A 20,865-nucleotide genomic window follows, 5' to 3' on the forward strand; every position below is an offset into this window, starting at 1 on the left:
CTGCATGAAGAGTCAATTATTTCATGTTAGTCCGTCCGTGTCCGCTCTACACCTGTCAATGAGGACCTCTACTGATCTAAGTTATTTTTGCAACTACATTGTACATGTACTGGGTACATTTTACCATTTATATTTTTCACCGTTAGGCGGCGTCTTTGAGCCATGCGTGTAAGATACTCTTTTGCTTTTAGTGAAGTCATCATTTGGTCATCACACGACGAAAGGGTTTGTCAAGATGAGGAATACAGTTAACTGTATTCCTCATCTTGACAAGCCCTTCCGTTAAGTTCAAATAAGGAAAACGTAGCCTTTTGCTACCCTGTATGTACTACTTTTGCTACATCTTAGCACACAGAAAATGTTAACATCCATCAACCAGGACATCCATCAACCAGGTTCAAAATTTACTACCGGTAGAAACGCTTTACAATACCCTTCTCAACCTTACAACTCAATATATAAAAAAAAACTATCCTGCAACTTATCTTGTACCCTGTCACTACAAAGGTATTCTTATATGATTCATCATCAAATATCCAAAGTCCCATACACTGCAAATAAAGAAGCAAGCTGTGGGAGTTTTTAAAATGTTTTAATTATTTTTTGGTTGCTACAGAAACAAAATATGCATAAAACTACTGAATTAGCCAGGAAACTAACAAAGTTCTAAAGGTAACCATCTATTAATTGATAAAGAATTCATGAGATCAAATGTTGGTATTGGCCTGGATTTCTTCAACTTAGCCATAGACAACTGAGTCTCCATGTTGAACATTACATCCTCTGTTGTTAACAAACGTTCCCAAACAGAATGAAGAACACAAGTTTGGAAAGAAAAAATTACTTTCAACTAGCACATCAACATATACAAGCACCTATTTTCACCAACATTCTCTGCCATACCACAGATATGCTTACAATCGACAACTAAATCATACACAGAACAAGTTTAATAATATAGATACAATCCCACTACTGTTATTTTACTCCACTACACACTAACAATCCAAGTCAGATCGCGTCAAGATCTGTGGGTAGATATCGTTTTGTAATTACAATTTAATGTACAACTTTTTTTTCTTACTTTTTTTTCATGGACATGTACACACAGATATAATTCACAATCGCCGTACCACACTGGGAGCCTGTTATCCAGTCTTGTGTGGCTTTGTTCTGCTTTTCAACAGTTGTTAACCTTCAGAGACCAAAGCTGTGGAAGGCTGGATAAGAAGCTACCACGTTGGTTACGGGAAGACGCTACGTCCACTGATGACAGATTCCACATGTGTGGTGGCTCATGTTCTTACGACTATTTGGCAACAACTTGTCAGTACAAATAGTGTCCAGATTTTCATACTCAGTAAATAATTCATGCTTGGACTTGATAAGTATTTGCTATGTTTTAACAACCAGAGAGCGTATCATTTCAGTCACAGGAGGCACTGTTTTACATTTTTGCATGGTAATAATGGATACAAGTAGGTAACTATACATTGTTCATTTTGTAACATTGGCTTGCTATACACCAGCGCATAGGCGTATGGTCACTACTCTTATATCAATGACAGACATGTGGTCGACGTCTCACTGCTACACATGTACCCCAAACCACTGTTTGTACAGTGGGAAATGCACAAACATTTGGACGTCATTCTTAAATTAGCAGGATAGTTCAACTAACAGGTAACCAGTTTTCTCTAACTTTAGATGGCTGAATTTACTTCTGAAGCCACAACTAACTTATAACTATCGTCAAATGCCACATGGCAGTATTCTATCATTTCTTACCATGTATGAATTCACGCTAATTTCTGTTCAAACTCTTGTTAATGGACCTTCAGTAAACGTAAATAAATGTCCAAAACAGTGAAAGGAAACAACAAAAATCACAAGATTCTGTAATGAGGTGAGAAGACAGTAAGACGGACTCATCAAAATTCATTTGTCATCCACTGTCATTCTCAGATGGCAACAAATACATATGTTCTAAAAACCAGAAAACAATGAACTTAACCATCATTGGAAAACCTGATGAAATATTCAGTGTTCTGCCTGTACAACCAGGCAACATTACTTCTCCGTCAAGGGCAACATATTGTAGCCGCGACAACATATCAGTACAATCATTTTTAAAAATCTGAACTTAAACATCCGTCAACTGAGAAGCCACTGCATAGGGGTATGTGCTCGATAGAGAGAACTGAATTATTGTCATAGCAAACCTCTTGCTACGGACAAAGGCCATTTTGGCTTCCGGTAAAATGGTGACACTTTCCTTCTATTGTTACGTAGAAGGAAAATAAATTACAGAACCAACAAGAATTGCACAAGAAATCAACAGTCTTGGCAAAGCACATGGTGTACATCTACCTTCATTTGCATCACTGCACTTGTTGACAAAGTAACCAATAAAAACATGCATAAATTTGTAACCAAAGATTCAGACTCTTGGGAAACTATAAGCCCTTTTTCATCCTTTTCTCTTGTGATAGGTGTACTAAGTACAATTTTTTGGCTCTTTTTTCTTCACTTTTAGTCATCACTTTAATTCTCCCCTTGCAATTTTAGTAGGTGTATAGAGTTAATCACTGTAAAAAAAAATCAAAAATGCAATCACCAAGTATAACAGCAATTCTGACACCCTTTCTTCTGGATCTATCACTTAAGTCCGATCCAAAATTGGTTCTGGGCTGGCTGGATATCTGCGTAGAAGTTCACTTTATTTACATTTATTGCGTTTGGCAATCTATTACATAAACTTGCTTGGTTAGCAGCAATGTCTTATTCAGACATCATCTTTATGGGGTTTTTTTTAACTTCAAAAACAAAACTTAAAACACAGTAATTTGGCCATTTTTCTTTTCTCCTCTCCAAAGCATTTCCCTTTCAGCACTCTAAGCTCCCATTGTACCAGTACAAATTCGGTAAAGTATAGTAAGGGAACAAAGGTAACATTTATCTCGATTATGGTCTTCTTTCCATTGGGGCTTCTGTTAAAGTTTGATCTGTTCAAAGCCATAACACCCAGACATTTGGAACACAGAAATACAAATATTTCAAAGCGATGTCTCCTGTTCCTCTCACAGAAATCAATAACTCACACTTTGTAATTGCTTGACTTTCACCTCCAATAAATCCATCTCAAATAGACCAAAATATCCACTGCCTTTCATATTCCAAAATTAAAACCTCTCCTCCGACAAATAAAACTAAAACGGGGTCCCAGACCTGTGGGGAAACCTATCGCGACGGAAGCGGCACGTACCCCTGTAGTTAACATGAGACGCCTTTTTGTATGCTTAAAAGGGCAAGGGTGACATCCACGGGGGCTCCTCTGCTTCTGGGTATGCTTGAAACTGCACATCTTGTGTCTGGAACGTAGAGCTCAAAATATCCCTTCTGTCTGTATCATGCAGCCGCTGGTGTCCTGGGCTGGTATCCTGGGGTTATTTTGCCCTCTGGGTTCCAAACCAAACCGAAGTGTTCTGATTTTGCGTAGTCTGTTCCTGAGTGGGTTATTGCTGACTGTCCTTCCTGGAACCCTCCTCTCCGCCACCACCACCTTTCCTGGCCCTGCCGTCCGATGTGGTCCCCGATCCAGAGGCACCATGGGAAGGGCTGGTCCCCGACGCCTCGCTGGACTTCTTTGTCTCGTCGTCATGGTGATGGGGAGGCTGCAAACAGGGACAGGTTCAGTACAAACAACAACAACATTACAGTCTTACGACAAGAGCTTTGGTATAAGAATACACTACAGGTGACTGGTCAAGTACAAAAAAAGCCCACTACGGGCTAGCATCAACACACGCATTGGATTACACTCATTTACACAAATGCCATCGTGTTATCAGGTTTGTTTGTTTGTCTGTCTGTCTGAAGGACATTAAAGATTAATCATCCTGCTACTCTGAAACAAATATACTAGTAACCCTTTATTGTAGAAATCTCATAACATGATCTACTCACATCTACTCTGAAGTCCTCCAGTCTCTTGTATGGCTTGAGGGCCTCCTTCAGCTTGGGGTGGACCTGCAGGTCTCGCTGTTTGGAGTACTTCAGGAAGGCCCAGAACTTCTCCATACCGTACAGCTGACCTGCATTAGCACACATACACTGCCAATCAAAACTGGAACCACGCAAAAACTAACTGTCTGGAAACATTAAAACATAACTTTTGTTTGGGAGAGTGAATTTAACTTCTAGACTCCCCCTACAATCTTCCCTAACTAAAAAGCATCCAAAGTGAATAATACACTTATAACTTGTCACCTTCCATGATATGGTAATTTTTCTATTTAAAAATTCTACACAATACTTTGGAACAAAGCCTTTCTATTGGTATAACTAACGATGATGTGATGATCATTTTAAGGTGTGCATACCATCTCATTTGTGAATATACATTGGGCAAAACATTGCATGTTGAGATATATATAGTAAATACTTGGTAACATGCCTTTGGCTGTTTAAGTGACATTGTTAATAATCATGACATTCGCTTCAAATAATCACATTAACATTGAAGTTATCTTACTCCCAGTGGTGTGCACTTCTTATGTAGTTTGTCAAAACGTAGGTATTTCTCCCATAAGATCACACCACTCACCAGACTCAAAGTCTCTCAACGTCTCATCCTGGAAGTCCTTGAAGATTTCAGAGCGGAATTTCTTCTCCAGACCATAACTGAAGAACCTGAACAGGCATTCCAACCCGTACCTGCCACAAACAAAATACACATCGTTTATTTTCAAGCAAACAAATGTCTTGAAACTTGGACACAACACTCATGGCAGACATAACATGTACATTTTACATAATACACCTCTCCAACTAACAATTTATAATGAATTCTTTACTTCTGGTAACCCCTATCAGACCCCACCTGTAGCCCTCCTTGCCGTCCTCCTGTGCCAGTCTCTTGAACTCCTCGTACATCTTGCGGTTGAAGTGCTCCCGCAGGAAGAAGGACCAGAAACGGAACAACGTGTTCATCTCCTGCGATTGGCCCACGCCCAGTCTCTTACGCTCTGAAACAGCAGGAAACAAACAGCCATCACATATCATATAGGTAATTCTCTGGAATCTGTGTCCATAGCTCTACACAATACAAGAATCAAATTACAAGCTCACAGTATTCTCATCACATGTATTCTGTTGCATTGACTTGAACAAAGTTACAATAAATCTGTATCGCCGATATAACCACCTTTCGGCCTAAAACATAAGCATTGCAGCCACGCGGCACGGCAGCAGCTGGTAATATTACACTGAACGACCTGTCACACCTGTCACTTTTGCACATCTAGCTGTAAGCATTCTTTAAAGCTACTCATGCCCCAAGTGTGCTTGGTGATAACGAATTCTACTCTACGAAACACATCAATCCTAGGTTTGTAACTAAATGTCTAAATGTCAAACTAAATGTTAGGGATTAGTACAGAATTAACAGCTGAAGGTTTTTCCAGAGGGGGAGCTCACCTCTGAGACATCGTGCGTGGTACTTGTGGTAGACCTGCTGGGTGAAACCACTCTCCTTCAGCAGCTCGTGAGAGGGGTGCTGGAACTTGGGGATGGACTGGGGCGTACCATAGCTGGTGGCAGGGGCCCCTTCGGAGGGACTCATGCTACTCATGCTACTGTAGAGGGGCAGGAAAAACTCAATTTGAGTTTTCAGCAAAAACTGAAACATACAAACTTCCACAATCTCAAGAAACTTATTTTTCCTCCTCTTGTTCTGAGGATGTATTTTTTGAGTCTCAGAAATAGTAGCATCTTCTACTGTGCAGTTTGAGACTGATAACATGACATGTAAAAACAATTACTTAAGTTGTTTCTCGTCAATTGCAGTTAAGATAGAGTATCACACACTACAGTACAGTACAGTGCGCATTCTTGTGACCCAAACTAACCTTGTAGATGTGGTACGTGGCCTGTGCTCCCTCACATCCATTATCCACCCCACGTGGCTCTCCATGGGGGGATTCGCGCTGTACTTGGTCTTGCGCTTCCGTGGAGTCTACAGGATGGTAGAAACACCAAATTACAATCAAGCAACACAAAACTAGGCATTGGTAAACCACCACACCATATAAATCTATAAAATAAAGTAATGAAATCTAAACACCATTGATTTTGGGGGTAAAAATGCTGTCCCTTTGGGACGAGTATTCAGCCATTTTTGTACACTATTATCTTCAGAATCTTTGTTAGTCCTTTTATTTCATATAACAAAATGAGAGAATTTACTGCCATCAGTATGAAACTATGCAAAATTTCTTAAAGTCCAATTTCAACAACAGCTTGTTCTTCTTCACACTATGAAATGAAATTTATGATCTCCAGCAGAAGTTACATGTAAGATATTATGGCCTTTAATTTGAGTACCACACCACAAAGTGCAGAAATCTTACTGAGGTGTCTGGCTGCTTGCCGTCCTTAATGACAGGGTAGAAGCGGGGTGATCTGCGTGGGTCCTTTCTCCTGGGTGTGCGTGACCCACGCGGGGTCCACTGCGGGGTGTCGGGGATGTTGGTCGGCAGGGACTGGGACAACTGCGCCCCTCCCTGGGTGTTCGTCTTCGGGATGACAGCAGGCTGGGGGATCGGTTCTGGAACAAAAGAAATCACTAACAGATCAACCTGGGCCTTCCTTAACCTTTTGGACACTAAAGTAGCTGTTTGGCACCCGATTCCCTATAGGTTACAGAGTCAGGCTACTGGGAAAAGGTTAAAGACTCCCAAACCAATCTTAAAAACTCTTTAAGCACGTAAACTCTTGTACCTAAATTTTGTGGACTAAACATTCCAATGTAATATCTTAGTATCTACTCTAATAAACCTAGACATGAACATTGTGTACGACAGGCATTGGGAGTACATGTATATACATACTTACATCTAACATCAGCAAACCTGCTATCAATTGCTACGCATAAATAAGCTCACAGGAATAGTACATGGTTTGTCTAGATGAGTTGAGATGTTGTTATAGTCCATACCTGGCTCTGCTGTGTCTTCGGGTTTGGTGTCTGCAGGGGTTGCTGGGATAGGTGGGGGTGGCGGTACCTTCTGGTGCGTCACTGTTGGCTTCCCAGGTGCCATCTGGTCAAACTCCTCCTTAGAGATCACGCCCACCTTCTTGTAACCAGTAAACTCTTGCTGCAGAGGAGTGAAAAAATAACACATCATCAGACACAAGAACTATAAGGTGCTAGATTTTGATCAACAGTTGTGACTGAACAGAAATATAAGACAATACAGTCCATTTTTGGTCTGTAAAATCTTACAATTGCTCAACATGTAATCACACAAAACAAAACAAAAAATGATGGTTCTTGGTGGCAAATATTCAGATCTTGTTACACTGGCACTCCAAATCTGTTTGTGTTTTGGGCACACTTAGGACAGATTAGCAGAGCCCAACGCCATGATAAGAATATTGTGTTAAGTACCTTTCCCAAGAGTACAAACTCAGGGCATGGCGAGTATCAAACCTGGAACCAATTAGTTCTGAGCCCAACGCTCTTATGCACACCAATGCCACACAAAATGCCACACCGTTACGCTACACAGACACTCACAAACAAAACAACATGAAATGAACTTGCCTTGTTCCCTACCTTCAACTCCTCATAGTCATGTTCAGTCCACAGGTCCTCCTCATAGTAGTACAGGCCATCGTTGATGACCTTCGCGAGCTCAGAGGAAATCTTGGCGCGAGACTCGTGATTGCCGGTCCTGTCACCGCCGGGGTGTTTCTTCAGGTAGGGCGGGGTCTGTGTCACGATCAGGATCTTGTTGATCTCGTGGTCGCTCATCTCGTAGTCAGAGTCATCCGTTCTAAACGGTACAATCAACATGTTGGCAACACAACACAATATCAAGAAGTATCTTTACTACATTTTTACATAGATTTCCTTCTGTGAGCTATCAAAACAACAGTTACGTATCCCATCCCAACTGTTATCTTCCTAAAGAAGTACAGTATTCCCACCTTTTTGTTATACATATGATTTTGTAAGAGAACTTGACATGTCTTAATAAACAATATTCATGTACTTGTGCATCTAGATCACCTTTCAATTTAAGTCACCAGTCCAGATATATCTTGACTGCAAAAAAGCTAATTTTTGTACTTTCGTGTTTCAACAAATTTTGGTATCATCTAGAAGCTGAAAGGCCTATTGTTCAACACACTCTTGAGTGCGTATACAACTACTCATCAACACAACTCCAATGCTTAGCATGAAGAGACAACTAGCAACACTCTACAGAACTGCATGTCCAGTTCAACAACAGATGTGGACTTACAGATCCTCTGAGAAGGTGTTTTTCCTGCCATCCAGCTTCTCCATCTCTTCGTCAAACAGGAAGTCCAGTTCCTCCTGATCTCCTCCAAACTCCTCTTTTGTCCTCTGCTCATTCTATAGATTTAACAGGACAGCAATTAGTAAAAAAAAATAAAAAAAAATGTATATAAACAATATATTTCGCCAATTCCTATAGTATGGGCGAAACAGGAATATACAACCTCAGCCATTTACAGCATAGGTGGTTGAGAGGTTATATCCCCAAATAGTGAACACACCAACAGTGCAACAAGTGGCGTCGCATTGTTGTTACAATCATCATCATGGACCTTTGCTATATCACTTAGAGAAAAGTTCCTTCTATGTATTCCATTTACAATAATGATGCTGAAATACATGTCTGTCAAAGCTTTGGCAAAGATAAATTTCAAACTAGCCTTTGGTTTGGAAGGGGTGGGGTGCCGTTGCTTCTTGGCGGTTACTGTTGTCCAGTTGTCCAGTTCCAGTTCCCTGTCCAGGTCTGGCAGGCTTGTGGACAGTCCACGGCTGATCGTCAGGTTGGCTGACATGGCCCCCCGCCCGTAGCCCCTGTGGTCAGCAGCCTGCTGAGGGGAGGTGGGCTCATACTCTGCATACAGGGAAAAAAACATTAATATATATATATACTACGGTAATATACATGTATGTACAGGTTACTGTGGCATCATGATATAGACATTTCTGGACATTGAGTCTACAACACTGCCCTTGTATCTCAAGACAGAAGGGAAGGATGAGAACCAAACAGACAGCATACCTGAGGCACACACTGATTTTCTCTTTGCTGTAATGTTTCCTCATCTACCTCTCAAACTCCATCTTGACATGTGAAGACAAGCTAAGACACAGGGACATTGACAACACATACAAAATGTACAAAGTCTTGTGTAAGTAACATGATATTGGTAAGGGATAAAGAAGAGATATTATGGTGTACTCAAGAGGACAAGTCTTTACCTTTACTGGGTTCGTGGTACGGTTGTCCTGGGACGTACGGCTTGCCTGGGACGAACACGGGAGCATCCACGAGAGCTGTGAGATCCACGTTCCCGCTGACCTTCCCCGGTGTGTACGGGATGGGCGGGCCAGAGATGGGCCATTTCTCCGGGTCAACCTTGGTGCGAACTTTCTCATCATTCTCCATGTCCAGTTCCTCACTGTCCTTTATGGCCTGCAGGGAGGAGAAGTGACCAATGGTTGATAGCAACATGTTTGAACACATAATGCAACTGGTATCGTTGTACTGTGGTGAGATTTTTTTTAAATTTGCAAAATTTTCCCATTATTTTGTAATGCAGTCTGGGTCATAACGTAATGTTCACTGCAGGGCTGTCTCCAGCTTTAAACTATTAGCCATCCCACATATTATTTGGGAGGCCATGTTGTTTATTTCTGTAAAATTTTTGTCGTCCCAAGAAGCAAATAGACATTTCTTTGAGACAGCCCTTGTTCGCTGTTCATCTTTTCCCATACTTAATATTTCATTTATCTATTGATGACAAAGTTTCACTGAGAGGAGAGCTCTCAACACAAATTTTGTTGGGTATTTTGAGCCCAGCAGACATGTATGTGTCAAGTCTTACCTGCAGAATCAGCCCCAGGTCTGTGGTGAGGGCCTGTACTCTGTAGAAGCTGGCAATCAGACTGAGAGAGATCCACCCTTGTTCATCCATCTAGAAACAATGTAACATGTGGTGTTAACTTCCAACATGCAGGGGTAGACATTGGAATGAGTAGTAAGAACTGCAATACTGTAAGTTAAGTTCTGGGTAAAATAAATTTTCGTGCATTACAGGTACATTTTGTCCAAAAACATGAAAAAGCTGCCTCTGGGTTTTAAGTTGGTCGGGAGAAAGTTTGGGAGACAAATTGGTTAGTTTGACATTTCCACATCAACATAGAACACCCAGTAGGCTTTGAAGCACTATTATTGTATCTTCCATGTACTGTAAATGCATTTAAAGTTCGTGTGGTTTTAATTTCACGCTTAGGGGAAAATGAAGTGTTCGCGGTCTTTTTCATTCACGGCAGCGCTATAGTCACCTACTGCTTAAGTATTGGACAAAAATATTCGCGGTGGTTTTAAGTTCTCGGTAAAACGGTCGCCGCCAAAAAAGAGAACATAAAACCACAGCGAATGTTTCTGCACTTACAGTATGACAGTATTGTGTTGTGTGTGCAACTTACATGCATTTGAAGACCAACGTAGACAAAGAATGATTGGAAAGAGTTCGAGAAAATTTGCCTCACCTTTCTGCGCAAGAAGAAGTCTCTTGCCAGGTTCTCTCGACTGAAATAATACTCCCTGCAGGAAAAACAACATGCACGGTTTGTCTACATAATATCACTAAGTACTATGACATTCTACAAATATCGAGTCATACAAGCAGATATGGAGGGAAAATGTCACTTGAATCTATTGGTATCTGTATCTATACAGCCGGGATAACCGCCATTTGGCGTAACACACCAGCTTCACAAGCGCGCAGCAGCAGCTGGTTATATTACACCGAAGGACCTGTCACACCTAACTTTTGCACCATAAGCATTGTGTTTTAAAGATACAAGTTTTTTTAGATACCAAGGTAAGCGAGGAGTTGAAAACTGCTTGACTTACACTTGTTTCCTGATGTAGTCTTTCAGGACAGTCTCATCCAGTGGCATGAAGCTGTAGTCACTGTTGTAGAAGAACTGACTAGCCGAGGGGTCCACAAACTCCGCATTCGGGTCTTCATACACATACTCATAGGCCCGGCTGCTGCCTGTAATGTTCACACAAGTTTGTATCAGAAATTTCAGTCTTTGAAGTTTCCTTTACATGTTACAAGTCAAAACCTGTAAAAGGTGTTGATTCAAGACAATACATAACACGAGGACAGCACATCCTTGTAAATACAGCTGTATCAATGACAATATAAAGACTTTAAAGTGCAGATGTAGTACATGCATTTAAGACAAGAGACATGTACACCAAGAGATCAGACTTACTGTAGCGGCCACGCCCTCCCCGTCCCCTGCCACGCCCTCTCCTGGCTCCGCGGTAGCCGCGGCTATAACTGCCCTCGCCGCTTCCCGGGCCCTCCGACCGCCAGCTGGAGTTACTGGCTGCAAGGTCACACGGCAAATGGAAGGTCATGTTAGAGTTGGACCGAGAACCAGGCAGCATAACTAGTAAACACCTCATGCTTTTACGTAACTGTAACATTTGACCTAAGATGGAAATTAACCTTGCAAAACATATCATGAATAAAATAATTTCATACAGGTGTTATTTGCTAGAGCTATTTCCAGAGCAAAAAATATTCATGAAAACTGCACCACCGACATCATCTCAACATTCTTCTAACGATGTATGGGTACATATTAAATGAGAAATGAAATCCCTTTCAAGATTTATGCATTTAAACATGTCAATGTTTCAACCTGGCCAGACAATTACATCTTTTCCTTGGAATTTGAATATATTTCAGATTAGGATAAAGTACAGGATTCCCATTCACAAATACAAGCAGCAGAGGGGAAATTAAGATAATAAAGTAATTTTTTTTAGCTCAATGACTTGCACAAATTATGTGGTAGCTGTCTTCTCCTTCATTTTTTTTGTACAAACCAATTTTTGCATTTTTTCCCTCAGGGTAAATCTTTCATTTCCATTCTTACCCAACCACTGATGACTTTTCTGTACTATCCCTAGGCAACAGAGACACAAGGAAAACAGAATCCAGGCAGACGACACAAAACTCTTATTGACATCCTAACGAGAGACACGCGACTCTGCGGCACAGCCGAGTTACGAATGCTGATGGTGGACAGCGTCGAGTGGAGTAAAGAAATCCCAGCTTCCCGCGTTGGCATCCAATGATGTCTTCAACTATAACGCATTACAGAAAACGTCAACACAAATGTGCAACATTATGGACAGCATAAAACAGAAGTACATCTCACCTCTATCAGGACTGATGTCCCTTCTTCCCCCGTCCTTGTCCTTTTTGCGGTCCCGGTCCCTACCTCCCCGCAGCGGTCTCTCTCGGCTGCGCCCAGACTCGCTGTCGTCTCTCTCCTTCTCGCGCTCCCTGGCACGGCGGGCTTTTGATATCCTAGATTCGTTCTTGGGCTCTTCGAGCGGCAGGGGGGTCCACTTTTGCTTGTTTCCTTTACAAAAATCAATATAACATAATAAATTACTAAAGCACCACACTACTGAAATACTTTTTAGAAAATCAAAATGACAATTTTACACAGAAATATAAAGTTATGTTACGACTAATGCTGATTATTTGAAGCAGTAAAGAGGAACTTTGTAAACGGTAATTTTTACACCTATACAAAATATGTATTACCCTTCATAACATCAACAACTTTCACACCTAATCATAAACATATCATAGAGGAAAACATGACTACAATCCCTGTTTATGCTGTGTCATTGCTGGATAGAAAGGTAATCCACACTCTGTAATAGCCATGTTGTAACAGCCACTGATGGTATTTTTGAACAAACATTTGCTAGGAAGAGAGGAGGTGGGCGTGGCTCGATGGTTCAATGACACACTTCCTTACACTACACACCATTTATAGTGGGAGAACTGTTCAGAACTGCCTATCCAAGCTTTCTGTCAGGAAGGACAGCTGTTCACTTTCCCGAAATTTAAACGGACCTTGAAATATCTTTTAACATACGTCTTACAAACATGCAGCAACACAAGAACACACAAACTTCAAGTTTCCTTTTTTTTTAAGTTGAGATCTAACAGTTCCATGGGATGTCAAATCAGACAGTTTTGTAACTAATACAACATAGATCTAATTGGTTACTTTACACCCCTCATGTTTTATCAATAATGGTGTCACCCAAAGGACTTTGACCTGTAGATCTGGACTGGTCCATTTTGAAGGAGAAATAAGGGGTGCTACCTTTCCGTTTGGGTGGCGTCCTGATGTCAGGATTGTCGTCTGCAGTGCCGTTGTGTTTGTTCTCCTTCAGCGAGTCGTCGCTGGTGTTGTCCTTCTCTGGCTTCTTTGAGACAGGAGACTTCTAAGGAGAGTTACAAATGTAAGTTTCACTAGCTGGTACTTATTTGGGTACTATCTACGGCTACAGAAAGTAAATCTTATGGACGACATCAACAAGCTAATCAGTTTTTGTCTAATTTCCCCCCCCCCCCCCCAAAAATTTCTTACCCTCCTGCAATGGCAACCATACCAAAAATGGGAAAATATGTCTTAAACTTCTTTTAGTTTTATTGCAAAACATCCTATAAAGCATAAATAGGTACATGCTAGGGGTGGATACCGGTTCGCTGGACCTAGTTCGGACCTTTGTAACATCCAAGAACCGAGTCGAAAAAACCTGAAAGCCAAAACCTGAGTCAAAAAAACCTGAACAAAGTACAAATAATTTTTCTATTTTGTTTGATAAAAAGCTTTTTGAGTCTCCCCTCTGACAAAAAAGGCATTTAAAATAAGTGCAACATTCAAATATCAACACTGGTAGTCGTGCGTGTCAGTATTACTTCTCTATTCTTAATATTGGTCTAACAAAACAAAACATCAACTGAACAGGATCAGGATCAGGTCCAGGTTCAGGTCCGGACCGGAACCTAAATCTCTGGACCTAAACTTGGACCTTATTAAGACGAACCGGTATCCACCCCTAGTACTTGCACATTGCTGTGGATTTTTTGTTTCCTGACAGTGGACCATTTTGCACCAATCAACTACATGTATGTTCAAGTATCAAGTATGAAGGTAGCAAGGAAAAGGAGGCAATGTCAGCAATAGTTTGCAATAGCCATTGGGCAGGGGGAACTGACTTTTGTTCAGCTATATATGAGTACTTAGTCACTGCTAGCAAGTTGAAGCAACCACAGGGCTCTCCCCAGAAATTTTTAGGGGAGTGGTGCTCCCATTTTTAACAGAGGGCGCGAAGCGCCCTTAAGTCGCGCGCAGCGCGACAAGGAGGGGGGGAGAGGTTTGGAGAGGGGGGGATTCCCCCCCTTTCCAAATTAGAAGCTATTGCATTTTGGCCATCTTAATTGCAATTTGAGGCCTTCTCCTGGAACTTGAGCTGTAAATCTTACAGAAATAAGAGACAGAAAAGCTGTTGCATTTTGCCTTTATAAATTGCAATTGGAAGCTTTCTCCTGCAACTTAGGCTGTGAATGTTACAAACTAAAGATAGGATCAGAAGATCAAGCCCAAATTATTTTAAATTATTATCAAAATTAGGTTATTTAAAAAAATTATTTAAAAAAAAATTAAAAAAAAAGTAATGACTATTCATACAATTATGTGATGAATTTGAAATAAGAAATTTATGCCAGTAGAACATTATTCATTGGTATAGAGCACATTCAATAAAAACCATTTTAAAAAAACTTAATATGTTTTGCTATTTATTTAGTAAAATGCCCCGCCAAACTTCGTCCAATTCCGCCTGGTTTGGAAGGGTATACCAGGAAAATTAACCGAATGTTGCCATCAGAAAATGCTTGGTTAATTTTTCAAAATCAATAATGTTACAATCACCCCAAAACTGCTCCAGTTATCGTCACAAAATGCGATCAATGCTGAAACTGTGTTAGGGGATTTCCCGCCATGTGATCACGTGATATCTTGCATAAACCAATCAGAGCACATGTTTTCATGACGCGGACCAATCAGCGCTTAGATTCATGCATATCAATGAGTAAACAAGATGGCCGCCGGATTGCCGCTAGCGAGGGTAATTTGAAGTGGTACCTTTGAAGTCAACCCCCGGCGTGAAATACGACTTGTCTAAGCTACCAAAGCAGAATTTTCACGGGAAAACAATGAAAGGAATAGATTCTCGGCCGAATACGACCACAAATGACGGCAAATCGGGGCAAATCACAACGTAGGGGCTGAAATGCTCGGCCGAAAATCGTGTTTTCCTTCACGTATTTTTGCTGGCTTTCTCTGATTGAGTCTTGAAAAAACAGGTTTTTAATGAGATCAATGCATGTCAAAGGCACTGATATCCATCGCTTGCAAGCATAACAATGACAAGAAACAAAGGAGTGTGATTACCCAACGGTAGGTGGCGTCCCCACGCCCGTAAGTACAATACAAAGCCAAACTTGTGGTGACTGTGTTTCGATAACTATTTTCCGATTTCTCGGCAAAGTATGTAACTGTTATGTAGCGGTCGGGAGTTACTAGTCGGGAGTATCGACGCCGATCCAATTTTTCGCTATTTTTTATCTACAAAAATACAAAGAAAATACCCTAAATTTGAAAATTTTGGGAGAGGCGCTGGGAGTTTTGGGAGAGGCGCAGCACCCTTGCACCATTGCGTAGGGAGAGCCCTGCAACCATCATAAGTATTGTTCAATCAACAAAGATGGTTGTACAAAATATATACCCTTCTCATGTTATTGAATCTTATAAATCATACTTCTAGTTCTTCCTGCCACTAAGTAACGAAGTTAATTGTTGCTCATGACGTCATAGTAAACACAGCAGTCGGTTTGGAACCTGGGACCCACGATACCATTAGAAGGGTGTACATTTGGTGCAAAAGTCTATGTTCATTGAATAATACTGTTATCATTAATCAGAAAATGTTGACTTTTGGTGTGATAAACACTTAAATGTTGACACTTGTGTTTAATTCTGGAATAAACATCTTGTTGAAACCATGTTTTATCACTTCAATTTTTGTTACAAAGTTTATGGTCAGTTTTTTTTTCTAATTCAGCCAACTCATGATCCCTTATAAATGCTATCACACCGCATATGTACAAAAGTTCAAACAAAATAATACAACCTACCATAGCAGTTGCCACTTCCTTGTCTTTCTCCACTTTCTCCTTCGGTGTGGTTTGTTGGCACAACTCTCCAGGAGTGGGCCAGTTGGTGATGTCAGTAAAGTCACTGGCCTAGAAAAGACACAAACAGATGGTCAGACAACATGACCCTTAATGACCTGACCATTCAACATTTCTTTCTATCCTTTACACTCTGCTTAAATGGTAGGGCATGTCAAAATATTACAAATGTCGAAAGTTACCATTTTCACTTCTGAACAAGTAACAAACCTGTTTGATTTTGTATATGGTCAACTGTGTAATTTTCCTCTGCAATTTTCCTCTTCAGGAAATAAATTAGGTCCTTCGATGAAGGTTAGGCACCCAGGTAGAATGTTACGTAAAACACAATAAATCAAGCAACTGGATAAATTCCTTAAGAGTCAGGCGCTTCAGACACTGCTTTCATCAGTGACTGACAATGTGTCTAAAGACAATTTATCCTATTTATATATGCAAATGAGTTACCAATGAAATTAATTAGTAGCTCCTGCTAGACCTGTTGGTCAGGGTAGGGTCCTACAGTACATAGCATAGAAAACCAGTTGCTTGATGTATTTTGTATCACATGTATAGTTTCTTGCTTCTAGCTATATCAAATCTATATAAGGCTACTTACTAACTAAAATCAACAAACACTGTAACAAACACTGTGATCAGATGAAATTAAAATGACTGATCAGAATATGTAAATCATTACTTTTGTAAGCTATAATCATAGTAAATTAAAGACATACTAGTGCAATACTGTAGCAATCGATACAGACACTGACAAAGACCAGACATAAAATCATTTCAGAGACAAAAAGACAAGGTGTAGTGAATATGGAATTATATGTTAATTCTCCAACTAATTTGATAAGTATGCTAAACTAATGTGCTTCGATCTTGACCTTTTTGCATGCTTTTGTCCCAGAGGAACATACCAACTAGGGAATAGTAGCAAGCACTGCTGCACCATAACATCTTTCTTCAGGCCAATATAAAAACAAAATTAATCCTACTACTGGTAATCATATGAAAACAGCTAGAGAGAATGTCAGGTAACATATAATGAACACTCACCTTTTCAGACTTGCTGTTGGCTGCTTTGACTACCATTGGCTTAGGCGGCGTTTTGTGCACAACTGGAGCTGCTATGAGAAGAAGTACAAGATGTATCAATATATTCTACTGCCAACTGGTATTTGACATTTTTACAATTCCTCCATTTCCACTGCAGACATCCAATATTTTGAATCCTTCATAATCTGGATCCACAAACCTCGAGAATGCTGAAAAGCAAGTACTGTAAATCAATTGGTCTGGTCTAAAAACTGCCTTAGTGTCGGTTTGTGCAAGGTATAATGCGATACTGCAAGGCTACCAGACAGTAGTGCTGTCTAGCCATACGTGGCCCTCATTTATATTACCATTTATACTGCATGGCGGCGATTTCTCATTACGCCTGTTCCGTTTCAGAGGGTGGTAGGAGGATGCCTTATGAATAATATAATATTGCTCTTGGCTAGCTGTTGAGTCTGGAACAGCTCTTCTCTTAAGTTTCACTGCACAGTAGAAGTCTAACACAATACACAGAAGTGAGCCTTATGTTTCTGTAGAACAGGATTGTTAGTGGACCAAAAACTCTAACTTAGAATAAGGGGAAAATAAATCATGCCCATATGGTCATCATTTATACTTGCTCCATTAAAACAATGTTACATGGAGATCATAACAATAACTTATCATATCTTTCCTTTCATCAATCATAGCTTTTTGACTGTTCTATGGAATGCATTTCCAAGGAAGGGAAAATCATTTTTGAAAGTCTGTCCCACAACACTAACTCTGCCCCCCTCCCCAACTACCACCCCTAGTGTTGGACAGGAAGTAAGAATTGCCCAACATTTTTGGGAACATGCCATGTTAGGGACCAGTACAAGAGCTATGTGTGGAGAGGTCATGCTTGAGCACTTCCTCCAACCTAGCACTTCCTCTAAAAGGGACATGAACCTCTTCTAAGAATTCCATTCTCGCATTCCAAGACATGAACCTTTTTTTAACATAATTGTTATTTTAAAAAAAACAAAAAAAAACACATGGCTAAGTTTAAACTAATGATATTTGCAATGACTAATAAATGAGAGTCAAATTTGCAGAAATGGTTCTCAAACTTTCAAAGGAAAGGTCATACAACATAAAAGGGTTATAACAAATATTGAGGATGTTTTCATACAATGTATTTACAAGATCCATGGCATTGCCATGAATGTTTGATAATACAATAACATCATGATCCTCATAAACTTCCAGTATCCTTGTTAAACAAGGATAATGGGAAATATCAACTATAGAAAGTACTCTATTAGTGTAACCTGCTTTAAAGAAATAGAGACTATTTGTTTTGAAGGATTCAAAAACTAAAGATGACACAGGAGAGCTGGTATCAAAGCCTAATAATACTCAGCCCCATTCGTTTTCAAGGAACTGGTTATAAATAGAAGCCCATACATATATATATAGGCAGCTGACCATGGATGCCAAAGCTTAAGCTGACTGAAAATGAAATCCTAAGTAATTCCATTTCGGCTGAACACAACCTTTCTTACAAAATGATACCAGATTGAAACCTAAACATTGTTTGCGGCCTATTAGTCTAACAAGGCTGCAACAAATAACCCCTCCTTCCAAATTAGTTTTCAACTCTCAATGGGTACAAAATAGGAGGTGCTGTAATCCTATTGTGCACGTAACAATATCTTTGTTTCAGATGGCTCTATGATTAGTCAAAAAGGGATCAAACAAAACAAGATTATGAAGAGGAATTACATTTGTTTACATAGGAATGTAGTTACCCAATAGTGATGCAACACCTATTCGTAGCTATTGTGTCATGTGCCCCCGGTTTGATGTATACAAACCAAGTTACCCACTGTTTATGTTTGATCTAGCATTTTTTTTTCACATTATCATTGGTAGAACACCACAAATTTCCCTTTAAATGTTTTAGTAATTCTAATATCTGCCTTGTTTGCTTTTTTTGTTGTGAATTTTTCAAGATGGCTGCATATTTTAGTAAACCTGTTTATGTCACATTCTGCTAGTGCTTTTCAAAGTCTTGCTTTAATATCTATACCTAGATGTCCTTTCTAGCTTTAGCTCTAGTCTACTTATAGTTTATGACAACTGATACATCCACTTGTCTGGGATTTTGCATAATTTTCTGAAATGAGATTGAGTGTGTAACAGTTTCATTAGTCAGCCAAACGAAATGAAATTGTAAATTGAGTGACTGCACATATATTTGATTTGATACCCACTACGACATTTATCATCTCAATTTTTCCACTTTATGGATTAAATAGGAATGTACATTCCCTATGTTTGCCACTACAAACAACAGTGGTTTATTTATTAAGTTGATGGTAGTACTTGATTAAGTTTACAGCATCTGCAGTTCTTCCCACCACAGGGAGTTATCCATTGATGTGATATTTCACTTATTGTTGAACGTAGGGGGGCGGATTTGGCTGTAGAAGTTGTAGTTAAAGAATCAGCACCTTTAAATCTAACGTTGTCTCTAAAAACCGCAAATAAACAATGCTGCCCCTCCCCCATTGGGGTGGGGGGCTTTAAGAGGTCACTCAACCATTTAGCTCTAATTATTTAAAACTATGAGACATGTGCGACTTGTCATGGCCTACCTCCAGGAGTTGTCTGTGGCTGTTTAGGTGGAGGCTGTTGCTGTTTTTCTGATGTCCTGTTTTTCGTCCATGGGTTGACTTTAGGTGGCGGAGCGGCTACGATTTCCTTGGGTTTAGATACTTCGACCTTTGTGTCTGCTGAGTTTGCATCCTGTTCTCTGTCCGTCTCTCCCTCGGCTTGTGCGGGTCCCGGGGACGCTGGCTGTCTTCTCTCCGTTTCCAGAGATTCTGAACGAGTCCTAGTACTGTTTGTTGTGTCTCCCTGACCGCCCTCTTGCACATTTCTCGGAGAAACGGGCTCTCTAGTCTGTTGAGGACCGCTGAACGCTGGCTGGTTGGCCACTTCAGCCGCCATATCCTGATACGCCGATATTACAACTAAGTCAGCAATATACGCTTAAAACCTTTCCCAGCTGCTCACCGATCACCTCCTTAAAACTTAAGGTTCGGGTGTAAGCAGATGTACAAGACGGTTGAGTGTTCTGATGGTGTCCTTGCCGTATGGACGGTGGAAAATCCAAAAGAACTTTCAATATGGAACCTCTGGCACGTCAGCACGTACAACGTGCAACGGCCACGTTCCTTCGACCCTCGCGGGGCAGCCGCTGTTGTTGTCAGGAACGGCTGCCAACTCAAGGTACTACGTCCACAAGTCTGCCACTAGCGGACAAAAACTAGAACGGACCGCTTCTCTGGCGTGTTTCACCTGCGTGGCAAAAACACGGACTCTTCAAACTGACCTGTGAACCCGACAGCACGACTCAGAAAGTGGTGTGGTACGTACGATCTGGGAAGAAAAGTTGGCCGGCCGTCCACCACGTGGAACGAACTGGGTTCGATAACTGGCTCGATATCCCTGCGAGAGCAGCCTGCTCGGTCACAAATGTTTCTCTGATGTTACCTCCTCACTGAGGCAAACTGTGAGGCGTGGACGAGGAGTAACAGCGCGGAAACATGACGGAGAAAACAGGACAGCAGGCACACCACAACCCATACGCCGCCA

General features: G+C 40.7%; 1 protein-coding gene across 4 annotated transcripts; it reads right to left on the bottom strand.

Annotated features, from left to right (window-relative positions):
* Positions 1–573: 573 nt before the first annotated feature.
* On the bottom strand, positions 574–20,865 carry LOC136437321 (la-related protein 1B-like). 4 transcript variants are annotated; one of them, XM_066431869.1, is made up of 21 exons: positions 19,863–20,865; positions 17,242–17,309; positions 16,141–16,248; positions 13,262–13,382; positions 12,293–12,499; positions 11,336–11,452; positions 10,965–11,109; positions 10,598–10,652; positions 9,931–10,020; positions 9,305–9,518; positions 8,746–8,936; positions 8,310–8,422; positions 7,607–7,838; positions 6,998–7,157; positions 6,411–6,607; positions 5,910–6,016; positions 5,479–5,636; positions 4,883–5,027; positions 4,607–4,716; positions 3,967–4,094; positions 574–3,674 (listed from the first exon to the last, which is right to left on the bottom strand). In XM_066431869.1, exons 1-21 carry the CDS (start codon positions 20,215–20,217, stop codon positions 3,516–3,518), a joined length of 3,180 nt encoding a protein of 1,059 aa, XP_066287966.1. In that variant the 5' UTR covers positions 20,218–20,865; the 3' UTR covers positions 574–3,515. The 4 variants fall into 4 exon arrangements, with proteins under 4 accessions (XP_066287966.1, XP_066287965.1, XP_066287967.1 ...); XM_066431868.1 differs by having other exon boundaries at positions 13,262–13,379; positions 17,242–17,312; XM_066431870.1 differs by having other exon boundaries at positions 7,619–7,838; positions 17,242–17,312.

Source organism: Branchiostoma lanceolatum, chromosome 6 (assembly GCF_035083965.1).
Source record: "Branchiostoma lanceolatum isolate klBraLanc5 chromosome 6, klBraLanc5.hap2, whole genome shotgun sequence".
Classification (NCBI taxonomy): Eukaryota; Metazoa; Chordata; class Leptocardii; order Amphioxiformes; family Branchiostomatidae; genus Branchiostoma; species Branchiostoma lanceolatum.

Excerpts from the sequence above, each read along its gene's own strand:
- LOC136437321 (XM_066431867.1), bottom strand. The coding sequence starts at position 20,217 with ATGGCGGCTGAAGTGGCCAACCAGCCAGCGTTCAGCGGTCCTCAACAG. Across the intron at positions 8,423-8,745 it reads CCACCCCTTCCAAACCAAAG|AATGAGCAGAGGACAAAAGA; the intron begins GCTAGTTTGAAA and ends TTAAATCTATAG. Across the intron at positions 3,675-3,966 it reads TGGAGGACTTCAGAGTAGAT|CCTCCCCATCACCATGACGA; the intron begins GTGAGTAGATCA and ends CCCTGTTTGCAG.